The sequence below is a fragment of the Vicugna pacos genome, chromosome 16, assembly GCF_048564905.1.
Source record: "Vicugna pacos chromosome 16, VicPac4, whole genome shotgun sequence".
Classification (NCBI taxonomy): domain Eukaryota; kingdom Metazoa; phylum Chordata; class Mammalia; order Artiodactyla; family Camelidae; genus Vicugna; species Vicugna pacos.
Window position 1 is genome coordinate 48,992,172 of NC_133002.1, and position 21,414 is coordinate 49,013,585.

At 38.1% G+C, this 21,414-nt stretch overlaps 1 protein-coding gene and 1 non-coding gene across 6 annotated transcripts in view; one reads left to right on the plus strand and one right to left on the minus strand.

Annotated features, from left to right (window-relative positions):
- TLK2 (tousled like kinase 2) overlaps positions 1–21,414 on the plus strand; it is a 114,648-nt gene that overhangs the window by 11,827 nt on the left and 81,407 nt on the right. For 2 of the 5 annotated variants that reach the window (XM_072939364.1, XM_072939365.1), the window contains exons 2-3: positions 26–258; positions 4,841–4,923. In XM_072939364.1, coding sequence (XP_072795465.1) covers positions 4,843–4,923 — 81 coding nt within the window. In that variant the 5' untranslated portion in view covers positions 26–258; positions 4,841–4,842. Of the gene's footprint in view, positions 1–25; positions 259–2,670; positions 3,020–3,205; positions 3,342–4,838; positions 4,924–21,414 lie in introns of those variants that run through there. The other 3 variants (XM_031685570.2, XM_072939366.1, XM_072939363.1) reach the window with 3 other exon arrangements.
- Positions 19,730–19,836, minus strand: LOC116283752 (U6 spliceosomal RNA). The gene has a single exon (XR_004193463.1). It is a non-coding gene; the product is annotated as a U6 spliceosomal RNA (small nuclear RNA).

A 21,414-nucleotide genomic window follows, 5' to 3' on the forward strand; every position in this document is an offset into this window, starting at 1 on the left:
TGTTTTTTATGCTTTAAACCTGCAGAGCACACGTTGGGGAACACCAGAACTAGCCTGAGGTATGTCCAGCCAAGCTCCATGGTCCTCTGTGACTATGAACATGAACCTGGAGGACTTGTCTTACACAACTCTGAAGGCAGGAAGGACCACACAATCAACGTGCACATCTTCTAGATAAATCCACGTTTGAGCCTTCGGAAGCTGACAGTAATTGGGACTTTGCGTGGGGAATGTCACCATTTGCCAGCCCATGACAAGGTGAGCCTCACAAAGTTGCCCTGGGATCAAATACACTTTAAACAAGTTGGTTCATGAACCCAAGGTTAAATCACATTGTAAGAAGAACCATCAGACAACAACAGAATTTATTTTGAAATTATCCAGCTACTGTTCTTTTCCCTGTTGATATTTGATATTTTTACTTATATGATGCTTATAATAAATAGAAGCACCCCATCTTTGTGGTAAGCAAATTTATTAAATTCCTAGGAGCAATTCCTATTGGGATGAGTGTTAAATCTGGAGTAGGGCTGTGAACAGACCTATGACAGTGTAAGTTCTTTGACAGAGAGAAATGCACTAGGCAAAGAGAAACTAAAAATCTCATCTTTTTCTGAATTTCAAGATTACTTTTATTTTTTAAAAAATGATTTCAAAAACAGGAATCATAGTCTTTTAGAACTGGAAAATTCTTAGGGAATCCTCTAGTACAAACTCCTTTACAGATGAGGATGGTGAAGCTTGAAAAGTTCAGGTAACTGGTCCATGCAGCTTGTCTGTGGAAGGGCTGGACTGGAACTCAGCTCTAAGTTTGCCCAGTGTTCTCTCTCTTAATCTCTTTTCCCCTCATTTGAGACATTCCACTGTTATCTTAAAGAACTACTTTCTTGATCATACACTGTGACAGAGCTTGCCTCATTTGCTTTTTGTGTGTGTCATAGTGAAAGGCAAGTCATATGTACACTATCTACCTCTTGGTTCTCCTGCTCTCTTGATAGTCTTCCATCCTGCCCTTTTTTCCTACCTTTTGCCTGGAACTTGCTCTCCCTTCCCCTTCAAACACTATTATGTTTGGAAATTTGTGTGTGCACGTCCCAACCTGGCAGGGATCTGAAGCAAGGGGACTCTAGGTTGAATGGAGTTTTTCCACAGTGCTTGTATTTGCCCAAGGGTATGGAAGGCCGGACAACTAACAGAAAGTAAATTGCCATCCTTTGCCCTTTCAGCAGGCCTGTGTTCCATTAACAAAGTAAGAATTAAGAATAAGGAAGAAAAAAAAAGAAACTCCACTAGAAGTCTATCCCCTGGAAAAGTTCAAGGCTGTTGTTCAATGTCTGAATGTTTCCCTTGTGATTCGCTTGTAGTCCTTAAGTCATCTTCAGACATCTGATCGAGGAAGCATCAGAGGAAAATTTAAAAGTTGGGTATTTGCGTTGAAGTCAGTGTCTTGGCTCATGGTTCACAGAAGTTGGTGGGGAATGTGATTTTTCTCTCTGGTGCTGGGTGTTGAGAATGGGAGCTTTTTCCAGTGCAGGAAGTCTTCCTAGCTGCAGGGGCTACTGCACTCTTTTATATTTCCTATTCCTCAGTAGACACTGTGAGGGGCAGGCCTGTTCTCTCCATTCTAGCACCTATCCTTAAGAGCCCCCTAAGTACCCAAGAGGGCCTTGTTTTTAATCAGAGGTTGAAATGGAACCTCCCTCTGGGTGCACCGGAGAGTTCCTTTGGGGCAGTGCCCCCCCTTCCGGAGGGCAGCATCCCGGTGGGGGTGGGGGCTCAGCCTTGATCTCAGGGCATCTCTTGTCTCTGGAGACGCCCTGCCAACCAGGTACGTAGAGGTGAAGCGCTGTCCGCTTTCCATGGCGGCAAGTGTTGATTTTGGGAGCGGGACGTGGGTTTGGAAAGTGGCGTGGCGTGAGAGCCAGTCAACACGGGTGGGCACCGCGAACTCACTAACTGGGCGTCTCCGGCGAAGTTCGGGCGGGGTCCTCCGGCTCACGGGCTTTCTTCCTCTAAAATCCATCCTGGGCAGAGAAACCCCACTTCTCACCCAAACTCGTGGAGACGAGGGATTAGGCGGGTGCAGGGTTCGGCGAGACGGATCAGGGAAGCGATCAGCCCAGGCGGTGAGGCCCCGGTCCACGACCCAGGGCGCCGGCCCAATCTCCTCGGCTGGGGCCGGTCCTGCGGGGCGGGGGCTGGTTTTACGAAGACGGCAGCGGGGGCACCGGGACTCTGGCCCGGGCCAGTCTCGGGGCGGCCGGTCCGCAGGCGCCGCCCGTCCGCCCGCCCTCGCCCGCCCGGCGAGGCGGCGGCCTCCTCCGCCGGCGCGGGGTCCCCTGGTTAACCCCTGCCCGCCAGCCCGGCCGCTGATTGGAGGAGGCGGGGCGCCGGGGCAGCGGGGACCCCCCCACCTTCCTCGTCCCCTCCCCCTCCTCCCCCACTGTCGGCGCTTCCCCCACCCCCCCAGGACCCCCCCCTGCCTCCCAGCCGTGCAAATCTCGCGAGGAAACACGCGGTTTCACTAGTGTGTTTACACCGATCACTACTAATCCGGACCGAACCGATCCGGATTAAGGGGCCGGAGGCGGGTCCTGGGCACCAGCGGTTCCGATCCCCCCGCCCTCCACGCCGCACCCGAGTGGCCCCTAGCCGAGCAGGCCCCCACCTCCTGGCCCGGCCTGGGCCCTTCTGCGCCTCCCTTGGCCTTTGTCCGGCGCCAGGAGGCCGGTCCCGCGCCCCCCGCGGCCGCCCGGGCCCGGGCCCGCGTCGGGCGCCTGGCTCTGTACGCGAGCCCGGGGATCTGCGGCCTCCGAGGTCCCCCTCCCCCGCCCGCCCTCTCGTGGAGCCCGGCGCCGGCGGCGGCTGCCCGGGCGGGGGGTTGCGGCGCTCAGGAGAGGCCCCGGCTCCGCCCCGGGCCTGCCCAGGGGGAGAGCAGAGCGTTCCGCAGCCGGGTCGGGTCGGGGCCCCTCCCGGGAGGAGCGTGGAGCGGCAGCGGCAGCGGCAGCGGCAGCGGCAGGTGAGAGGCTGAGCCCCGGGCGGGGGAGGGCGCCGGGCCTGAGGCATTAACCGTCCGGGCGACCCCCTCGGCTGAGGAGGCTGCAGCCCGGGCCCACCCGGGGGCCGGTGCCGGGACGCAGCTTTTCGGCACTGAGGCGGGAGGGGCTTCCCGAGGGCTGCGGGTCGCCGAGGGGCCGGGCCGAAGATGGGGGAGGCCCAGGCGGCCCCGGCCTGGGAGTGGGGCCGGCGGCCGGCGGAGAGAGGGGGGCGGCTCGGCAGCTGGAGGCCCCGGCAGCCTCCCGGGCGCCCCCGAGAGCTGGCCCGCCCTCCCTCCGTGACAGGTGGGCCTGGAGTTGGGGAAAGTTTGGAGCCGGCGGGAGGCGAGGGGCGCCGGGACCAGGCCCCATCGGTCCTGCTTCCCGGCTGTGGGCTACAGGGAGGATCCCAGCCCAAGGCCTCCGCTGGAATGAGACAGAGTGGATCTTTCCTTAACATGAGTTGACATTAAATGGAATAACCGCTGGGGCGTCATTTTCCGGGCCAGGCCTGGGGATGGAGGTTTAGGAAATGTGCTGAGAGACCCTGGGGCTTGAGGGAGGCTGCAACCTCTGCCATTCCGGCCTCGATTAGGGCTGGGCGAGACGCTAGGAAGGCCACTGAGGAGAAACACTCCCTCAATCTCCCCCCCGTCCTTAAAAAAATTTGTTTTTTCTTTTTTAAGATGCCTTTCCACCTTTCTGAGAATTTCCTGATTCCCTCTCTAACCTGCACTTGTATGTGTGGGTGAAACTTTAATTTGCCACCCTTTCATTCCCCTTTGCCCCAGGCTCTCAGTCCAGGAAGGGAAATGAAACTGGAGGACTTAGTAGGGGTTGTTTCTGGAAATTGTGGAGTTGTTAGATTGCAGAGGAGAAGATTTAATTCACGTTTTCAGCGAACTTTTAAATCTTGCCAGTCATTCCAATAACTATTTAATAATGTGTTCAAAGGGGTTCTAATATATAATATATGTTCCTTTTACACTTGATATTAGAGAGGTTTCCAATGGGTTTTGCAAGAGTTGATTTCTTGCAAACGATGGACGTTATTTGCTGAGAGTAGCCTGTGCATTAATTGGTCATGGAAGGAGTTTAAAAATGGTGTCCTTCTGCCCCTCCCTGCTTGGAAGGAGTGCTAAAAGCAGATGTCTGGAGAAACCTACTGCTCCAGGGAGTGGCAGGAAAAGATTTTGTACAGGGATGGTTATGGAGCTATACTAATTTCCTGAGTCAATGCAGGTTGATGGTTTTACCATGGGTTCTCTATTAAGTTTGAAATAATTAATTCCTTTTTTCATGAGCTGCTGTGTGCTCTCCAGAGAAGGAAGGTATATAATAGCGTTATTTGAAGTTATTTGTAGCTTCTGATTCATGCTGTTTTATTTTGAAGTTATTATTAATGATTCATATTTTTAATTTAAGGACTGTTTGGGAAAGAAATATCTGAAAGTACTTACCTAGATTTAAACGTTTATAGAAGAAGTTTTCCTTTTTGTAAGCTAGTCCTTGCTCATCTTCTACAGAGATTATATGAAAGGTTTGAGGTTTTTTGCTGTTAAATCAGAACTAGAGAAGAATAAGTGACCCTTAGAAGAGGACTTTTGAGCCACTTTATAACTTTAAATATATTACTTTTTGATGCAATTCATTGTAGCGTATTACTTGTATGCTGTATTTACTTGAGGTTTACCTGTATGTGACCATTTAATGAAATAATTACTGCGAGTTTTGCTATATCTAAAAATCAGTTCCTCTTTTTCTAACTTTTATGGTCTCACAGCCTGCTTTTTCTTTTTCCGTAGAAATGATGGAAGAATTGCATAGCCTGGACCCCCGACGGCAGGAATTATTAGAGGCCAGGTTTACTGGAGTTGGTGTTAGTAAGGTGAGTAAAATGATAATAATGAACACTACTCATAGTCTAATTGAAACACATTTAAAAACGCAAGAGCAATACGAGACTGTACTGGTACCTTCAATGTAGATATCAGTGGGGAGAAGATTTGGTTCATGGTACCAGTGAACTTTTAAATCCTACCAGTCATTCCAGTCATTTAGCAGTACATTTGAAGATGTTCTGTATGAGAGTATATACTTCTTTTTCTCTTCTGATACGAGAGAGGTTTCCCATGGGCCTATTGAAAGGACACTAACAGGCTGTGTATCTAGGGTCTATGCCACTTTTTGTCAGAACTCCTCAGTCACACAGATAAAAACTGTTAGTGAAAAGGTATTGGCTTAGCTTCATTACGTTGGACTTTTTGGATAGTTACATGTAGAGTTTTGAAAAATCTGCCTCTGTGAAGTCTGTCAGTTCTCCAAATCTGCAATTCAGCAGATTCCTCCTGGTTGCACCCCCAGACTGCTTTCTCTCTCCTCCTATTTTTCCTTTTTATTCACTCTTTATTTTTGTTCCAGAAGCATAAAATAAGATCAAGCCCCCATTACTGGGCAAGCGTTAAGCAGTGTTATGGCTTCCTATGCATCCCTGTGTACCTGTTACCTCACCCCTCTGCTCTGACAGGATGGTTTTAGTATAATACACATATTTATGATTTTAGTACAATATGTAAATTATATTTATGATATTTTATCTGAAAGCTTCAAGATGTTGCCTTACTTGGGCTTGAGGCTTGAGAATTTTTGATCTTTGACGTCATGTGATATATTTCTTCCTGTACTTTTCAAGAAATCTTATTTCTCATGGTGCCGTAGATCTTACTAGGATGCTTTAGTCAGTAGCTTTTTAAAAGAGATATTTGTCAAGGTTTAGTTGAGAGAACTGGCTACTTTGATGACTCTCATAATTTTGGTGAGCTAGAGTAACTTGATAGCTTTTGTTCATTCAACAAACATTGAGTTCCTACTGCATACTAGGCATTATGCAGGGTGTTGGGGATGACACCTCAGTACAGTGCTTCCAACCCCCCACTGTGGAGAGAGTGAGTGCGGCAGACAGACGATACTGTGGTGAGAATATGTTAGAACTGGGATAAGGTACTGTGGGAACAGGATTTATTACACATTTCATGGTTCTTGGTTTCTTCAGTCTCTTTGATTCAGTAATGGACTTCCGTGGCACTTTGGAGTGGCCATTACTCCTGACTGTTGTTATATATTGAGTTACATGTATAAATGTAAATTTTCTGCTCTAGGTGAAGTAGCTTCAACTGTAAATGAGCAGTTTATTTGAGTATTAAATTGATCTCTGTTTCAGTTGATTACCTAACAGTGACCTTTGTTGTGTCTTTTAACTTGGGAATTCAACAAAAGGCTCTATCCAAATTTGTGTTCAAATGGTCACCTACTGAGTAAAAGTAAGTTTGTATTCAAATTGTATGTGATTTAACCTCATTGGGCTTCGTTGTTAGGATGCTTCTCTTTCCTTCTGTTTCTAGGTTCATGATAGCTATATCCAAGTATACTTTTGATGGAGTAGAGCATAAGTTATGGAAATGAGTGACATTGTGAATTTTGCTGCCCAGGCCCAACTGAAAATCATGTAACTAAGGTGTCAGAAAACACAATCTATCTGTCTAATAGGCAGTTCTACCTTTATATGTATAGAAAGAAGTTCATTTACATTCAAATGTTTTTATGCCATTAATTTTATGTTATTTTGATATTTCCAGTCATGGTAGGTATATTGATTACAATAAATATGTTATTCAAGGATTAGCAGGACAGTATTTTTTCCCATAGCAAAGAAACTTAAAGGAGAAAAAAAGCAAGTAAATTATCCTGTAGCTTTCTTCCTGTAGTTAGGAAGAAGAAAACAAAATCTCCATTTTGTAGGACTTCTTTTGCCCTCAAGACATGGTATCTCTCAGATACACTGTTTTGAAAGAAGAGTGGGGAGGAGGCCATGGTACTGGGAGAAAAGGTGTGTTTGGATAAATTCCTTCCAGCTTTGAATTCCTCATTATGAACCATAATATCGCAGTGACGATGTCACTGTGTTGATGACAGCTTTCAGTTTTGCAAAGATCAAGAGCACTTTCAGCTCTTGCTCCAGGTGGGAGAGCAGAGTGACTTTCCTGTGATAGTGCCATCTAGTGGGACTGCTTCAGCCTCATGGGCTGTCTCTTGAGTTTCTCCTAGCTATTCATAACACTTTCAGTACTTTTTGATGTCCATAGAAGGAAGAAAGTCAGTGCCACTGTGGATTCTTTCCTAGTGGACAAAAGTGTTTCATGTTTTAAGTAGCTGCAGTCTCTGAACTTTGTGGTTATTATAGATCTTCTGTCATGTTGCCTCAAGTATGTTGCACCTGCAAACTAGATATGCATCACAAAACTTATGCTAAAAGAAAATGACCAAGCCACTAAATTTATACTTACAGTATTCAAGTTGCTCTTTACTTATATTTAGGTTACTTGTAAATTTAAAAGTTTTTTGTATATTACATTTATATACATTAATTTTCTTTCTAGCATATTTAACTTATAATAACTGGTAAGCCAAAAACACTTGTTTTGCACTTTGGGATACACCATGTGGTTTTTGTTTAAGAGGTTGATGTTTTCTGTCATTAGTGAGTTGATAATAGAGGAAAGTAGCCTAATGTGCTACTGAGAAGCTACAGAAGGAGGACTTTCCTCTTCTGGTCTAACTGGTACTTTTCAGGAGGACCTGTAACCATCCTCTTAGCATTTTTTGAGGTGATAGGTTAATTAGATTTTGAATCTCCTTCTTCATTTCTTGTTGACCTAATATGTGAGCTATCCTTTTTTTCAGATCTCTTCCTTTAAGTACTAGTACTCCAGTAGTGTGAAACTAACTGTACCTTGTATTCATGTTTTCAATGAGAACTTAATGCAGTTTATATTTCATGTTCTATTCCCTTTTGGTAATTTAAATATAGGTCGTTTGTGATTCTAGAGACTGTAAAGTAGGTGGAATTCCACCCTTGGATGCACAGTTATCTACCTAGTTGAATTTTAATGCTAATATAATAGCAAATACTTATATAGTACTTTCTGTGCCAGGTACTGTCCCAAGTACAATAAAAGAAATAAGTGAATAATTCAGATCTTTCATAACAGGGGTACTAGTCTTAATAAACATTCTTTGTCTTTTTATAAGACATACTGACTAATGCCCACTGCATTGCTCCCACCAGTTGATTTGTAGACTTAGATCACTTCATGACAACTTGCACTTGTATTATAATTACATAATTTTTTATAATTTAATACAGAATTTTGTTAGCCAGTGACGTATGATTGATTGTAAAATGAAAGAATTATTGATTCTGTGAAAACTAAGTAAACTGTGTTGGAAAGACTGCATATGAAGTGAGTCAATAAGGAGATATCTATAGAAATTTATTAAATTTTTTTTTGATTTAGAAGAATTCTTCATTTAGGTCTTTGGCAAGGATCTTTAAAGTTCTTGCTTCATTTTTAAAGAAATCGAAACTGGAAATTGTAGATAATGCATTGTGGGTGTGGTTTGTGTAAGACAGTGTGAAACTACAGTCAGTGGATCTGTAACTCAAAAGGCCTGTATCAAAATGTTGGCAACAGAATAAATGTTTATATGTTTTAAGTTTAAGGAAAATGTTTAAGGTGTTATTTTTTTAAGATTCCTTATTATAACTTACTTTTTTGATTAACATTATGGGTTTCAGTTGTATTGAAGAAAAAGGATTATGCAGTATGTTGATGGTATTGAAAGGCATAGCAAAATGAGAAGGCATGAAAAGTGGGAGTGTCTGTTTTGGTACAGTAAGAACCTTCACTTTATAAGAGCCTGAAGCAAGACCATGTAGTTCAAAGTATTACTACTTAGTAAATTTTTGATGTCTTCTTTTTAAAAAGAGATCTCTTTTCTGACCTTTTATGAATTTGTGAGCCTGGCACATGATCATTTTAAATGATCACATTTGACCTCTGAAAGGATCTTTAACCAACTAATACTTTTCTCTTGGTCATTTAGTGAATTGTATCAGTTAGAAGCTGTGAGTTATGGATGTCTGGTGTTAGCTATTGTACATATCAATGCAAGTAATTTTAAAAAATGTGTTTAGGTGTTTATATTTAGAACATAGATGCTCAGTAAGCATAAATGTTGAAAAATAGTCAGTGATTATATTGGTGGATTTTAAGGAACTGTTGCTAAATTTATTATTATGTTTGCTTTTCTGTTGTTTTCCTGTTTCATTTACAGTTCTTTCTTGACTTAGAATGGGGTTATGTCCTGATAAACCATTGTAAGTTGAGATATTGGAAGATGAAAATGCATTTGACATATCTAACCTATGAAACATCATAGCTTAGTTTAGCCTACCTTAAACGTGCTCAGGACACTTACATTAACCTACTGTTGGGCAGAATCATCTAACACAAAGCCTATTTTAAAATAAAGTATTGAGTATCTCATGTCATTTATTGAACACTATACTGAGCGTGAAAAGCAGAATGATTGTATAGGGACAGAATGGTTCTAAGTATATTGGTTGGTTACTCTTGTGATCAGGAGACTGACTGCCGCCCCAGCATCATGAGAGAGGATTGTACCACATATTAATTACTAGCCCTGGAAAAGATCAAAATTTGAAGTATAGTTTCCACTGAACGTATCACTTTCGCACCATCATAAAGTTGAAAAATCATAAGTGAAACCATTATAAGTTGGGAACCATCTGTACTTCAGTGTTTATTTAAGTCTACCCTCATTTCACATGTAGTCAGGTATTAACTCATTTCTCTTCTTTCTCTAGAATTTATCTGTCCCACTGCTGCTGCCTTAATCCAGACCTTCCTCATTTGTAACTGTAATAGCCAGTCTCTTCTACCCCATTCATCTTTTTGTAAACTGCCACCAGTTACAGTTCTAAAAATACCAATATTGTTGTATTACTTTGTTGCTTTAAAGGCTCCACATTGTCTCCTGGGTAAAGTTAAAACTCCCTATCCTAACTTTTCAGCTTCACGGCCAGTTGTCTGCTTCCCCTCCCCACTGCTGTGCTCTGCTACCTCAAACCATGACTGCTCTCATAACCTGTCATGTTAGTACTCAGGCTTATGCTGTCTCCTCTACCATTCCTTTTTATTTGTCAAATGAACTTTCAGCTTACTCTTCGAAGCACAATCCAGATACCTCTTCTGTATAGCTTTTCCACATAGCCTCACCAATCTAGTTGCATTATTAGCACCTGATAACCTACTTTTATTATAACACATTTGTTTCCCCTTTTTGTCTCCTTGAGAACATGGATGATGCCTTTATTTCTGACTATTCAAATGCTCAACATATTGTATACACTGAATAAATCTCTGTTGAATTGGAAAGGAGTATTAAGAAGATGAAAGTAGAGTTGTTGCTCATATGGGCATGGTCTGTTCTAGTTTCTTGTTTTAATCTAGTCTGAAAACTCTTGTCTTTTAATTGGAAGGTTGTATTTAATGCAGGGATGTATATTTGGGCTTAAATCTTCCTTGTGTTTCTTATATCATTCTGATGCTTTTACCTTCTTTTGAAATAATTTTTTTCATTTATTAATTCTCCATTGTGAAAGATAAAGAAATAAATATTCTCATAACTTTTATCCCCTACCTTCAAATTTTTGTCAGTTATATTATTATTAACATTGCATTTCACCCCTTCTAGTTTGTAAGTTATGCACTTTTTATTGGTTACTACAGAAATTAAAACATGTATTTTTAACTTATCAAAGATTAGTGTTAATCAGTACCTTTGCCCTCCTTTTTGTCAATATAAGGGCCTTGAAGATTTAACTCCATTACTCTTCTCCCACCTCACATGCTATTGTTTTATCTTTAATTATTATGTATGTATATTTAATCAATAGAATTAATTTTTTTACAGCAGTTTTAGATTTACAGAAGATTGAGCGTTAGTACAGAGAGTTCTCATTTACTCCCACCCCATCTCCCCAGTTTCTCCTATTATTAACGTCTTGCATTAGTGTGGTGTATACAATTACAATTGATGAACCAGTATTGATACATTATTATTAACTAAAGTCCATAGTTTAACATTAGGGTTATTCTTTCTGTTGTATAGTTCTGTGGGGTTTTTTTTCTTTTTTCTTAAATTTTTATTTTTTATTGAAGTATAGTTTTATGAACAAGTGTTCAGCAAAGCAATTCAGTTATACATATACATACATATTTTTTCAAATTCTTTTCCATTACAGCTCATTACAAGAAATTGAATATAGTCCCCTGTGTTATATAGTAGGTCCTTGTTATCTATTTTATTTATAGTAATGTATATCTGTTAATCCTAAACTCCTAATCTGTCTCTCCCCTATTCCTTCCCTCCTGGTAAGAATAATTTGTTTTCTGTGTGCTTGAGTCTGATTCTGGTTTGTAAATAAAATTTGCATTTTTTTTAAGATTCCACATAAAAGTGACATCATATGATAATTTGTCTTTCTCTGACTTACTTCACTTAATATGGTAATCTCCGGGTCCATCCATGTTGCTGCAAATGGCATTATTTCATTCTTTTTTTTTATGGCTGAGTAATAGTCCGTTGTATATATATACTACATCTTCTTTGTCCACTCATCCATCAGTGGACATTTAGGTTGTTTCCATGTCTTGGCTATTGTAATTAGTGCTGTCTGTGGGTTTTGATAAATGAAAAAATGTCATGTATCTACTGTTTGTATGTATATTTAATTTTAAGAGTCCACAGATTATTATTGAATCTGTTTTATATAGTTATGTTCATTTAGCCTAACCTACATGTTTACCACTTTTTTTTTCTTCATTCCTTTTCACATCTTTGACTTTCTATCTGGAATACTTTTTTTTCACCTGAAATACATCCTTTGAAATTCCTCTATTGTGGGTCTACCAGTGATTGTCTCTCCATTTTATCTGCTTTAAAATGTCTGTTTTTGGTTTTATTCTTGAATGGTGGTGTTTTTGCTAGGTTTAAAATTCTAGGTTGGCTGTTATTTTTTTTCAGTACATTGTCTACTGTTGTCCACTGACTTCCATTATACCTTTTTGTTTTTAGTCTCATTGCCATTCTGTTGAAGGTAATCTACATTTTCTTTGCCCATTTTTGAGATTTTCTCTTTGTCTTTGATCTTCTGAACTATGATGTGGGGATGAGAGCTATGTCTAAGTTGGATTACTTTATTATTTTCCTGAGCTTTGTTTACATCTGAATATTCTGGGGGGACCTATATACACTTAGCAAAAATTTTAGTTTTTAGAGCAGTTTAAGGCTCACAGCAAAATTGACTAGAAGGTACAGAGATTTTTCATATACCTGTTGCACCCCCCCCCATGCATAGCTTCTTTCATTATCAACATACCCCAACAGAGTGGTATATTTATTATAATTGATGAACCTACATTGACATAATCACCCAAGCCCATAGTTTACATTAGGGCTCACTCTTGGTGTTATACATTTTATGGGTTTGGTCAAATGTATAGTGATATATATCTATTATATTATCATACAGAATAGTTTTACTGCCATAAAATCCTCTTTGCTCCAGCTATTCATCCCTCCTTCCCCTAAGCCTAGGAAACTACTAAATTTTTTACTGTCTCCATAGTTTTGTCTTTCCTGGAATGTCATATAGTTGGAATCATACAGTATATAGCCTTTTCAGATTGACTTCTTTTACTTAGTAATATTCATTTAAGTTTTCTCCATGTCTTTTTCATGGCTTATTAGCTCTCCTTTTTTTAAAAGCACTGAATAATATTCCATTGTCTGGATGTACCACAGTGTATTTGTTCACTCACTGCTAACGAACGTCTTGGTAGCTTCTAAGTTTTAGTAGTTAGGAATAAAACTGCTAGAAACATCTATATGCAGATATTTGTGAATGGTTGAATTACTTTTACTCTGCTTGGAATTTATTGGACTTCTTGAATCTGTGGCTTGCTAATTTTTTTTTATCAGTTCTGGAATATTTTCAGCCATTGTCTCCTCGTATATTGCATCTGCCTTTTACTCTCTGTCTTCTCCTCCTTGCACTTCCTTTAAACACATGTTAGACCTTCTTGATGTATTTTCTCTGCTCTTACCCTGTTTTCTGTATTGCTGGTCTTTATTTCCCAGGGCTGAATATGGGATAGTTTGCCCTGAAATTTCCTTCCACTTCTTTATTTCTTCTGATACCTTCCACTTCTTTATTTTCTCTTTAAATTTGTCTGATCTGCATAATCCTATCCTTTGAGTTTTCATGAGGGCTGGTTTATTTCTAGGTGGCTGTTATCTTGAGAGGCTGTCCCTGTGCTTGTTTGAAGTATAGGATGGGTTTCCCAGAATCCCCTCACTGGGCAGGTCTTGGGCTTTGACTTTCTTCTCTCTCCACACACTTAGGCCTCCTCAAGTACAGCTAACTCAGTTTAAAAGCCTCTTTAGAATTTTTAGAATCAGCAAATGCCCTCAAATAGAAACCATATTTTTTTGAGTGATGTTACCTTCCTGAATTCTTGTCTTCTCATGGATTTTGGTGCGGTAATACCTTATTTTTCTTTATCACAGTCAGTAATGTAAAATTATTTAGCACTTATAAAGTGTGGATGAACTCTTGTGTCAGAGTGGTTTTTCCTCTTGTGAGTTTTCACTTTTCATCTGATTTCTTCCTTCTTACATGTGATCAGTGTTGTCATTGTCATTATGCCTATTAGTCATTTATGTTATTTTTTTATTTTCTGTTTACTTTTAGTTAAATAAAGATTAAATTGAAGTGTTTCTTAAAACTTTATTTTTAAAAAAGGAAAGGAGAAAACAAATATGGTTATATTATCAGTGATTTCGTATTTCACACTGGAGTCTAGGGATGATTTGGCTTGGTCTGTCTTGTTCTTCCTCTCTACTTTGGGTGTCAAATTGCTAGGTGCCTCTTGATGGTAGGTTTCACGTGATTCTAACTACTACTGTATGTAGTGTGTAATGAGATGGATTAGCTTAGAATCTGCTTCCTTGTGTATTAGTCATGTTTAAGCACTTCTTAGACTGTTCTCTTTGACTTTTTACAGTCCAGTTGCCCTGTTTCCCTAATCTAGAAAGAGACTGTTCTTTTCTAGCCCCAGTTATCCCTTTATTAGATTTTAGGCACATTAAAAAAAAATGATTCCTGGAGTATTTGGTAACTTTGGCCTGGCATGTAGAAGGTTTACCTTCCCATCTTTTTGTTCTTTTTGGTTCATTTGAGGGTAGCTTTTGGCTTAGTGTGGGGCCACAGAGCTTCTGTTGTGGAGTCATTTGTCCTAGCACTTGCTTGCCCACTGGTCAGCTCCCCACCTCCCTGACTTTCCTGAGGAATCTTGTTTCATAATTTAGACTGTTCTTGCTTTCTACCAAGGAACACTCCTTTGCAGATTAGAGCAGTCTGAGGAATCTGGAGTTTTAGTAAAAGCTCTTATTTGGTTGATTAGTTTTGCCTATTTTCTAAGATTCTCATGATGAATCAGGCTCTTTGCTTCTTCCCACTCCTCCTACACTAGTTTAGTAGAATCTTATCTTTACTGTTTAATAATAGAACATAGTTATACTACATTAACCATCAGATATAAGAGGTGCCATTCCCTTCACAGATGAACCTTGTGCTGAATAATGTTCACGGTCAACTGCTCACAGTAAGAGAGAATTTTAATTGTTTTTAATAGTTTTAGAAACTCAGTTGGTAATTTCCTGGGCTATTTGGGATATAGAGCTAAGAAAAGAATTTCATTATAGTTACATCTTAGTCTTTTAACTTACCCCCCCCCCTTTTTTTTTTAACTCATATGCTGCAAAGTGTACTGAAATAGGAAGAATCTAGCTTTGGCCCTAGTACCTCCTAAGAAGTTGAATAACTAACTGTATGACTTGGAAGTCAGTTCAGTTCTGGGTACTTCTAGTTTAAGAAAATTATTTTTATTGTGCTGTATACTAGAATTTGGCACAACATTGAAAAATGACTGTAACTCGATAAAAAAAAGTTAAAAAAAAGAAAATTATTTTTGATGATCTATACCAAAAGAGGGAGCCATATTTGAGATAGGGGAAAACAAAACTAAAAAATTCCATTTAGGCATGAATACTATCAAGGAACGAATTATGGTTAAAATACAAAACTGTAAGACACAAAGGCTAGAACAAAATCTTGCCAAAATTCTTCCCTTACAAACTTCTTCATTATGCATATATAGACTTCTGGAAATTTGGGTGGCAATACCAAAGGAACAAGAAAAGCACCTTGTTCTGCCCGTTAAATATACTCTAAAGACAGAAGCCAGAAAAATAGAGGTGGGGTATTTTTCTTAAAATATTCTTTAGAAAAGAATGATGTCTGTTTCCTAATCCCAACTCAATGAGGGAGATAAAAGAAGAGGTTGGTTATCAAACTTTACTCTTTTTTTAATTGTGGTAAGTATACATAACATAAAATTTATTCTAACCATTTTTGAGTGTATAGTACATTCACTTTTTTGTACAACCATCCCCACCATCCCCCTCAAGAACTTTTTCATCTTGCAAAAATGAAAGTATACTCATTAAACAATAACTTCTCGATTACACCTCCTCTCAGTCCCTGGCAACCACCACTTTACTCTTCTGTTTCCGTGAATTTGACACTTTAGAAAACTCATATTAGTGGACTCATACAGTATTTGTCTTTTTGCAACTGGCTAATTCGCTTAGCATAATATTCTCAAGGTTCATCCATGTTGTAGTATGCGTCAGAATTTCCTTCTTTTTAAAGGCTAAATACTTTTCCAATATATGTACCACATTTTATTTATCCATGTATGTGTCACTGGACACTTGGGTTGCTTCTGCGTTTTGGCTTCTGTGAGTAATGCTTCTATGAACATGGGTGTACATATAGCTGTTTGAGCCCCTGCTTTCAGTTCTTTTTGTGTATACATAGAAGTGGATCGTATTAAAATTGACTCTTGTTGGAGCTTGACCCCTCCTCATCCTTATCATTGACAAAGTGCAGCCAGAAAACGATGATTCTTTTTCTTTTAGTCCATATTCAGCAAAAGCCTTAGAAGTCTTACAAATTTTGTTAGTATCTGCAGAAGAACTAGTAACAAAACTCAAATTGCAGTTATTTTTACAGATAGTATTATTGGTCTAGGAAGTTGAAGAACTAAGCCATTATGTAGTTTGGTGAGTTACATAGAATAGCCTTTTTTTTTTTTTTAACCAAAGCGTAGTTTAATTGTAGCATGATAACAGCAAGTGGCTTTCCAAATTTGCTGTTTTAGAATTTTATTTTAACCAGTATTGCCTCAAATATTAAGTCCTATGAAGATTGTTAATAAAGATAACATGGTGATGGTATCTGCTGTAATGGATGTGACCGTATGACTGATAAATTTGCTTCTTTCTATAAAGAGTAATTATGTGACTTTATAACAAACTGTGCCAGAGTTGGTGTTAATTTAATTCCTATTTTGCCTGACTCCAGAGGAATATTTAGGATTAATTGTGGAATTAAAATGTAATCTGAAGGGCCAGCTGATAATCAGGAGATGGTACCTCTATCTAGTTAAGGATATATTGTTATGTTAATTAACTTTAGTAGCCAGATTTAAAATTCAGATTTGGCAGAAGCTACTAGCATCAAACCGAAACTAACTTATCCAGTCTCCATTATATTAACAATTAACTAGTTGGAATCAAGGCACAAAATATTCCATCAACTTCTTACGAAAAGGTGTTTGATTTGCCTGTGTGATAATCTGGATAAGTTGAAGGAAAAGAGACATAATAGCTATACTGAAATTTAAGTTCCCAGATTTTTCAGCAGTTGAGTTCAGCTAACTTCTATTGATTCTATACTGTGTATAGGTGTTCCAGAAGATTAAAAAAAAAAATCAACTGAATGCACTGTATACTCTTGAGGCACTTATAATCAGGGAGTCATGGACCTGTGTGACTGTGGCATGCAACTGAGAGTAGTTATGGAGATGTGAAAGTCTTATGAACTTAAAAGAAGGATGCACAGATATATATGTATATTCACTCCCTGCATTTAAAAAAAATGGAGACGTGAAGGAATTATAAGCCTAAAAGAAGAGAGTGTAATTAACTTGCTCTGATGTCAGATTGTATGTGGAAAGATGAGACCTTTTCGTAGTTAAACAATGTAAGAAGAATTCTGATAAAATATTACTATGAACAAGTCACAGAAAGATAGTGTAGAAAAGCTGGGTTTTGAAACTTAGCAAAAGTGCTTAGGGTCGAAGACAGAGTTTTATTTTGTTTGTTTGTTTTTAAGAATTTTGATTTGGTGATATAGTCACATAGTACAAAATTCAAAAGATTTCAGAGATACACAGTGAGACATTTCTTCTATGCCTTTCCTGTATCCATCTGGTTTCCTTCCCTGGAGACAGCTATTAAAAGTTTCTTGTATTTAATATGTGTGTGTGTGTGTATGTATGTATCTCATATGTATATATCATATGACGTATATATTGTGTGTGCCTGTGCAAATACATATGTATATTCACTCAATCCATTTTTAAAAAATAGAGACAAGTATATTATGTGCATTATTGTGTTTTGCTTTTTGTGTTTAAAATACTTTAGAAATTGTTACATACAGAGCTAATTAAATTAGTACATATAGAGCTTCCTTATCCTTTCTTTTTTCAAGACTGCCTAATATTCCATCGTACAGCTTAATCATAATTTAACCAATTTCCTATCTGTGGACACTTAGATGGACAACAGTCCATCTTTATTGACATAAGCAATGCTATAGTGAATATCCTTGTACATAATGTCATTTCAATGTGTTTATGTATGTTTACTTGGTAAATCCCTTGAAGTGGAATTGCTGGGTCAAAGAATATGAGCATTTGTAATTTTGGTACTTATATCCACATTCCTCTTCATAGAGAAGAGGAATATAACTATATTCCTTCATCAGTGAAAGAGAACATCTGTTTCCCCATAATTAAGGGAGTCCACAAACAGATGTCAGGGTTCTTGAGCCTTGTAAAATGATAGGTAAAAATTTATATATACATGTTTATGGATGTGTCTTTTTCAGAGGGACAGGCCCATGGTTTTCATTGCATTCTTAAGAAGTTCTATGATTGAGAATAGGGTTAAAAACTGTTGTCTGGCAGTTGTTTCAAATTAGAACACGTTGCTTTGTATGGTATTTCTCTTTGACAGGAAGTACTTGAGCAGGAGCATGTAAGTAATTATTAGAGATGTTGTATGGAAAGTTATTGTATAGGAGAGTGGACTAAAACTTATCCCAGTCTTTTATTTCTCCCTTCACTCCCTGGGAGGCCATGTTTTACAAGCCCTGTTTTCTATTAAACTGAATTTATTAAGCAATACCTTATCTCTCCAATTTTATAATTAGAGCTTTAGAGAGGTATGAGGTGAGTTTTACTACGTAGAGTTGAAATCCTTTCATTTATACTGAGTTGGTAAAATTTTACCGAAAGTGAAGTCAATTTGGCATTTTATTTAATTTTTTGAAAGTACATTTCAATTTTATTTATTTATTTTTTATGGAGGTTCTGGGGATTGAGCCCAGGGCTTTCTGCATGTTTAGGTACACACTCTACCACTCAGCTGTACACCCCTTCCTTCCACAATTTGGCATTTTAAATGGGCTGTGTGGTGAAAAATAGTTCAGGACCCCCATTATTATCTTTAGGACTTATTGGGGATCTAAGAATAAATCTCTATACCAGATAACTTTCAAGGCCCTTTTGAATTTTGTGTCAATAGTATATATTTTGAGGTTTAGACGAAGACATTTATTAAGTTCTGCTACAAGTACTATTACAGATAAACTCTCACCATCATAGACTTTCATATTTTGAGATAATGGAATTAATTTGTAATTATACATATTATTGAAAGTCACAACTCTGTAGGTCCTGGAGAAAGAAACAGGAGCTCTCTATAGTGAATTAGAAAGTTAAAAGATTTAATTTATTTAGAGATAATTGATGGCATATAATGCCTTTTATTTTTTAATACTATATTATAATTTGGTGGCTTGTTTTGAAGGATTTCTCTAGAGATGATTTTAAAATATTTCATGTGGGGAAAGGTCAGGTGAACCTGTATGTCATGCTAGACACTGGAGCAAAGCTAAAAGGTCTTACCTAATAGCACTCAATAAGGAAAATTTTTAAAGAATTGTTACATATTCTGGAGTAGAGCCTGAGGATCTGTTGAACAGAATTATTTGTTGTAGGTAACTTATTTTAACTAGTTCTCCAAATTCTTATTTATTTCTGAAATAGAAATTTAAAAGAAAATTTTTGTTGTAGGCTACCTGTATAGAACTTTTTATAGTGATACTTGCTATAATGAGATCCTGCTTTTACTAACAAACCTTTGATCCCAATGAAATTCTAAGATCTGGTCTATGTTATTGATTTCAGATAATATTCAGATTACTTGGAGGTAAACTATGACAAGTTAAATATGCATACCATTAAGAAAATAACAAAAATAATAGCTAATGCTCCCTTACTGAAGATGAAATGAAATACTTAAAAAAATGCACCTCAGTCCTAAAGAAGGAAGAAGAGGAAAGGAAACAAAAGCTAGGGGAAAAAAATAGCAACATAGTAGATTTAAGCCCAAGTATATGATAAATAAATTGTAAGTGGTCTCACTGTTATATGATCCAACTATGTGGTATCTACAAGAAGCCCACTTTATTTTTAACTTGTATCTTTGTATTTTATTTTTATTTTTATCTTTTAAATATGGGACACCTCACAAATTTGTGTGTCATCCTTGCACAGGGGCCATGCTGAGTTTTTCTGTATCGTTCCAATTTTAGTATATGTGCTGCTGAAGCAAGCACTGTATCTGTGTTTTAAAGGATGGGAAAAGATACTGTATAAACACTAGGTATATAAAAAGGTTATAGTTATTATATTTGTGTTAAACAAAGGAGACTTAGGAACAAGGAAACTATGACAAGGGATAATGAAGGGCATTTTATAATGAAAAAAGAATCGATTCATTGAGAAGACTCAGTAGTCCTTAATGTTTATGCATCAAATAACAGTGAAACAAAAACTGACAGTTGGAAGGAGCAATAGATGAATCCACAGTTACAGTTGGAAATTGCAATATTTTCTCTCAATAACTGATAGAACAGGTAGGCAAAAAAATCAGCAAGGATATATAAAAGACTTGAACAATACTATAAATGGACTGTATCTAATTGGCATTTATAGAACACTATGCCCAAATTCTTTGCAAGTGCACATGGAACATTTACCAAAATAGACTATAGACTATATCTTGGACTATGAAACACGTTTCAACAAATTTAAAAGGATTGAAATCATATAGAAAGTACTCTGACTACAACAGAATTAAATAAGAAATCAAAAAGATACCTGGAAAATCTCCAAATATTTGCTAGTTAAATAACATACTTCTAAGTAAACTTTAGATCAAAGAGGAATTCAGAAGGGAAATTGGAAAATATTTTGAACTGAGTGAAAATGAAACAGTCTGTCAAAATTTGTTGTAGGCAGCTAAAGCAGTGCTTTAGAAGGAAACTTATCACTTCAAAAGAAAGGTCTAAAATCAATGACCCAAGCTTCCGTCTTAAGAAGTTAGAAGACCAAACTAAATAGCAGAGAAATAAGGAGTTGAAATAAATGAAATAGAAACCAAATTTGAATAACCCTGTATTTATTAAAGAAATTGGGTTTGTAATTAAAAGTGTTTCCATGAAGAAAAGTTCAGGCCCACATGGCTTTATTGGTGAAGTCTATCAAACATTTAAGGAAGGAATAATAACAAAATTTTCACAATCTTCAGAAAACACGTATGAGCCCAGCATTACCTTGATACCAAACCAGGCAAAGATATTATGAAAAAAGAAAACTATGGCTCAATATCCCTCATGGATATATGTGCAAAACCTATTAACAGAATATTAGCAAATTGAATCTAGCTCTCTCTATATAAATATAATAATATATCACGACCAATTAGGCTTAATCCCAATTAATTGCAAGGTAGATTTAACATTAAAAGTCAATGTAACTCACCAAATTAAAATAAAGGAGAAAAGCTAAGTGAACTTGTAATAGATACATAAAAGGCATTTGAACATAGTTCAGCACTAATTTGTGATAAAAGCTCTCAGCTAACTAGGAATAGAAGGAAACTTCCTCAAGCTGATGAAAGGCGTCTGTTAAACCTACATTGAACCTCATACTTAAATGGTGAAATACTGACTGCTTTAACCTAATGTTCAGAGCAAGTCAAGGATATTTGTTCTCATAACTTCTGTTCAGCATGTTCTGAAGGTCCTAGCCAGGTGCATTAAGGCAAATAAAAGGAATAAGCTTATATTTTGCAAAGGAAAAGTAAAACTATGTTTATTTTTTTAAATGTCTTATAGATGACATGATTATGC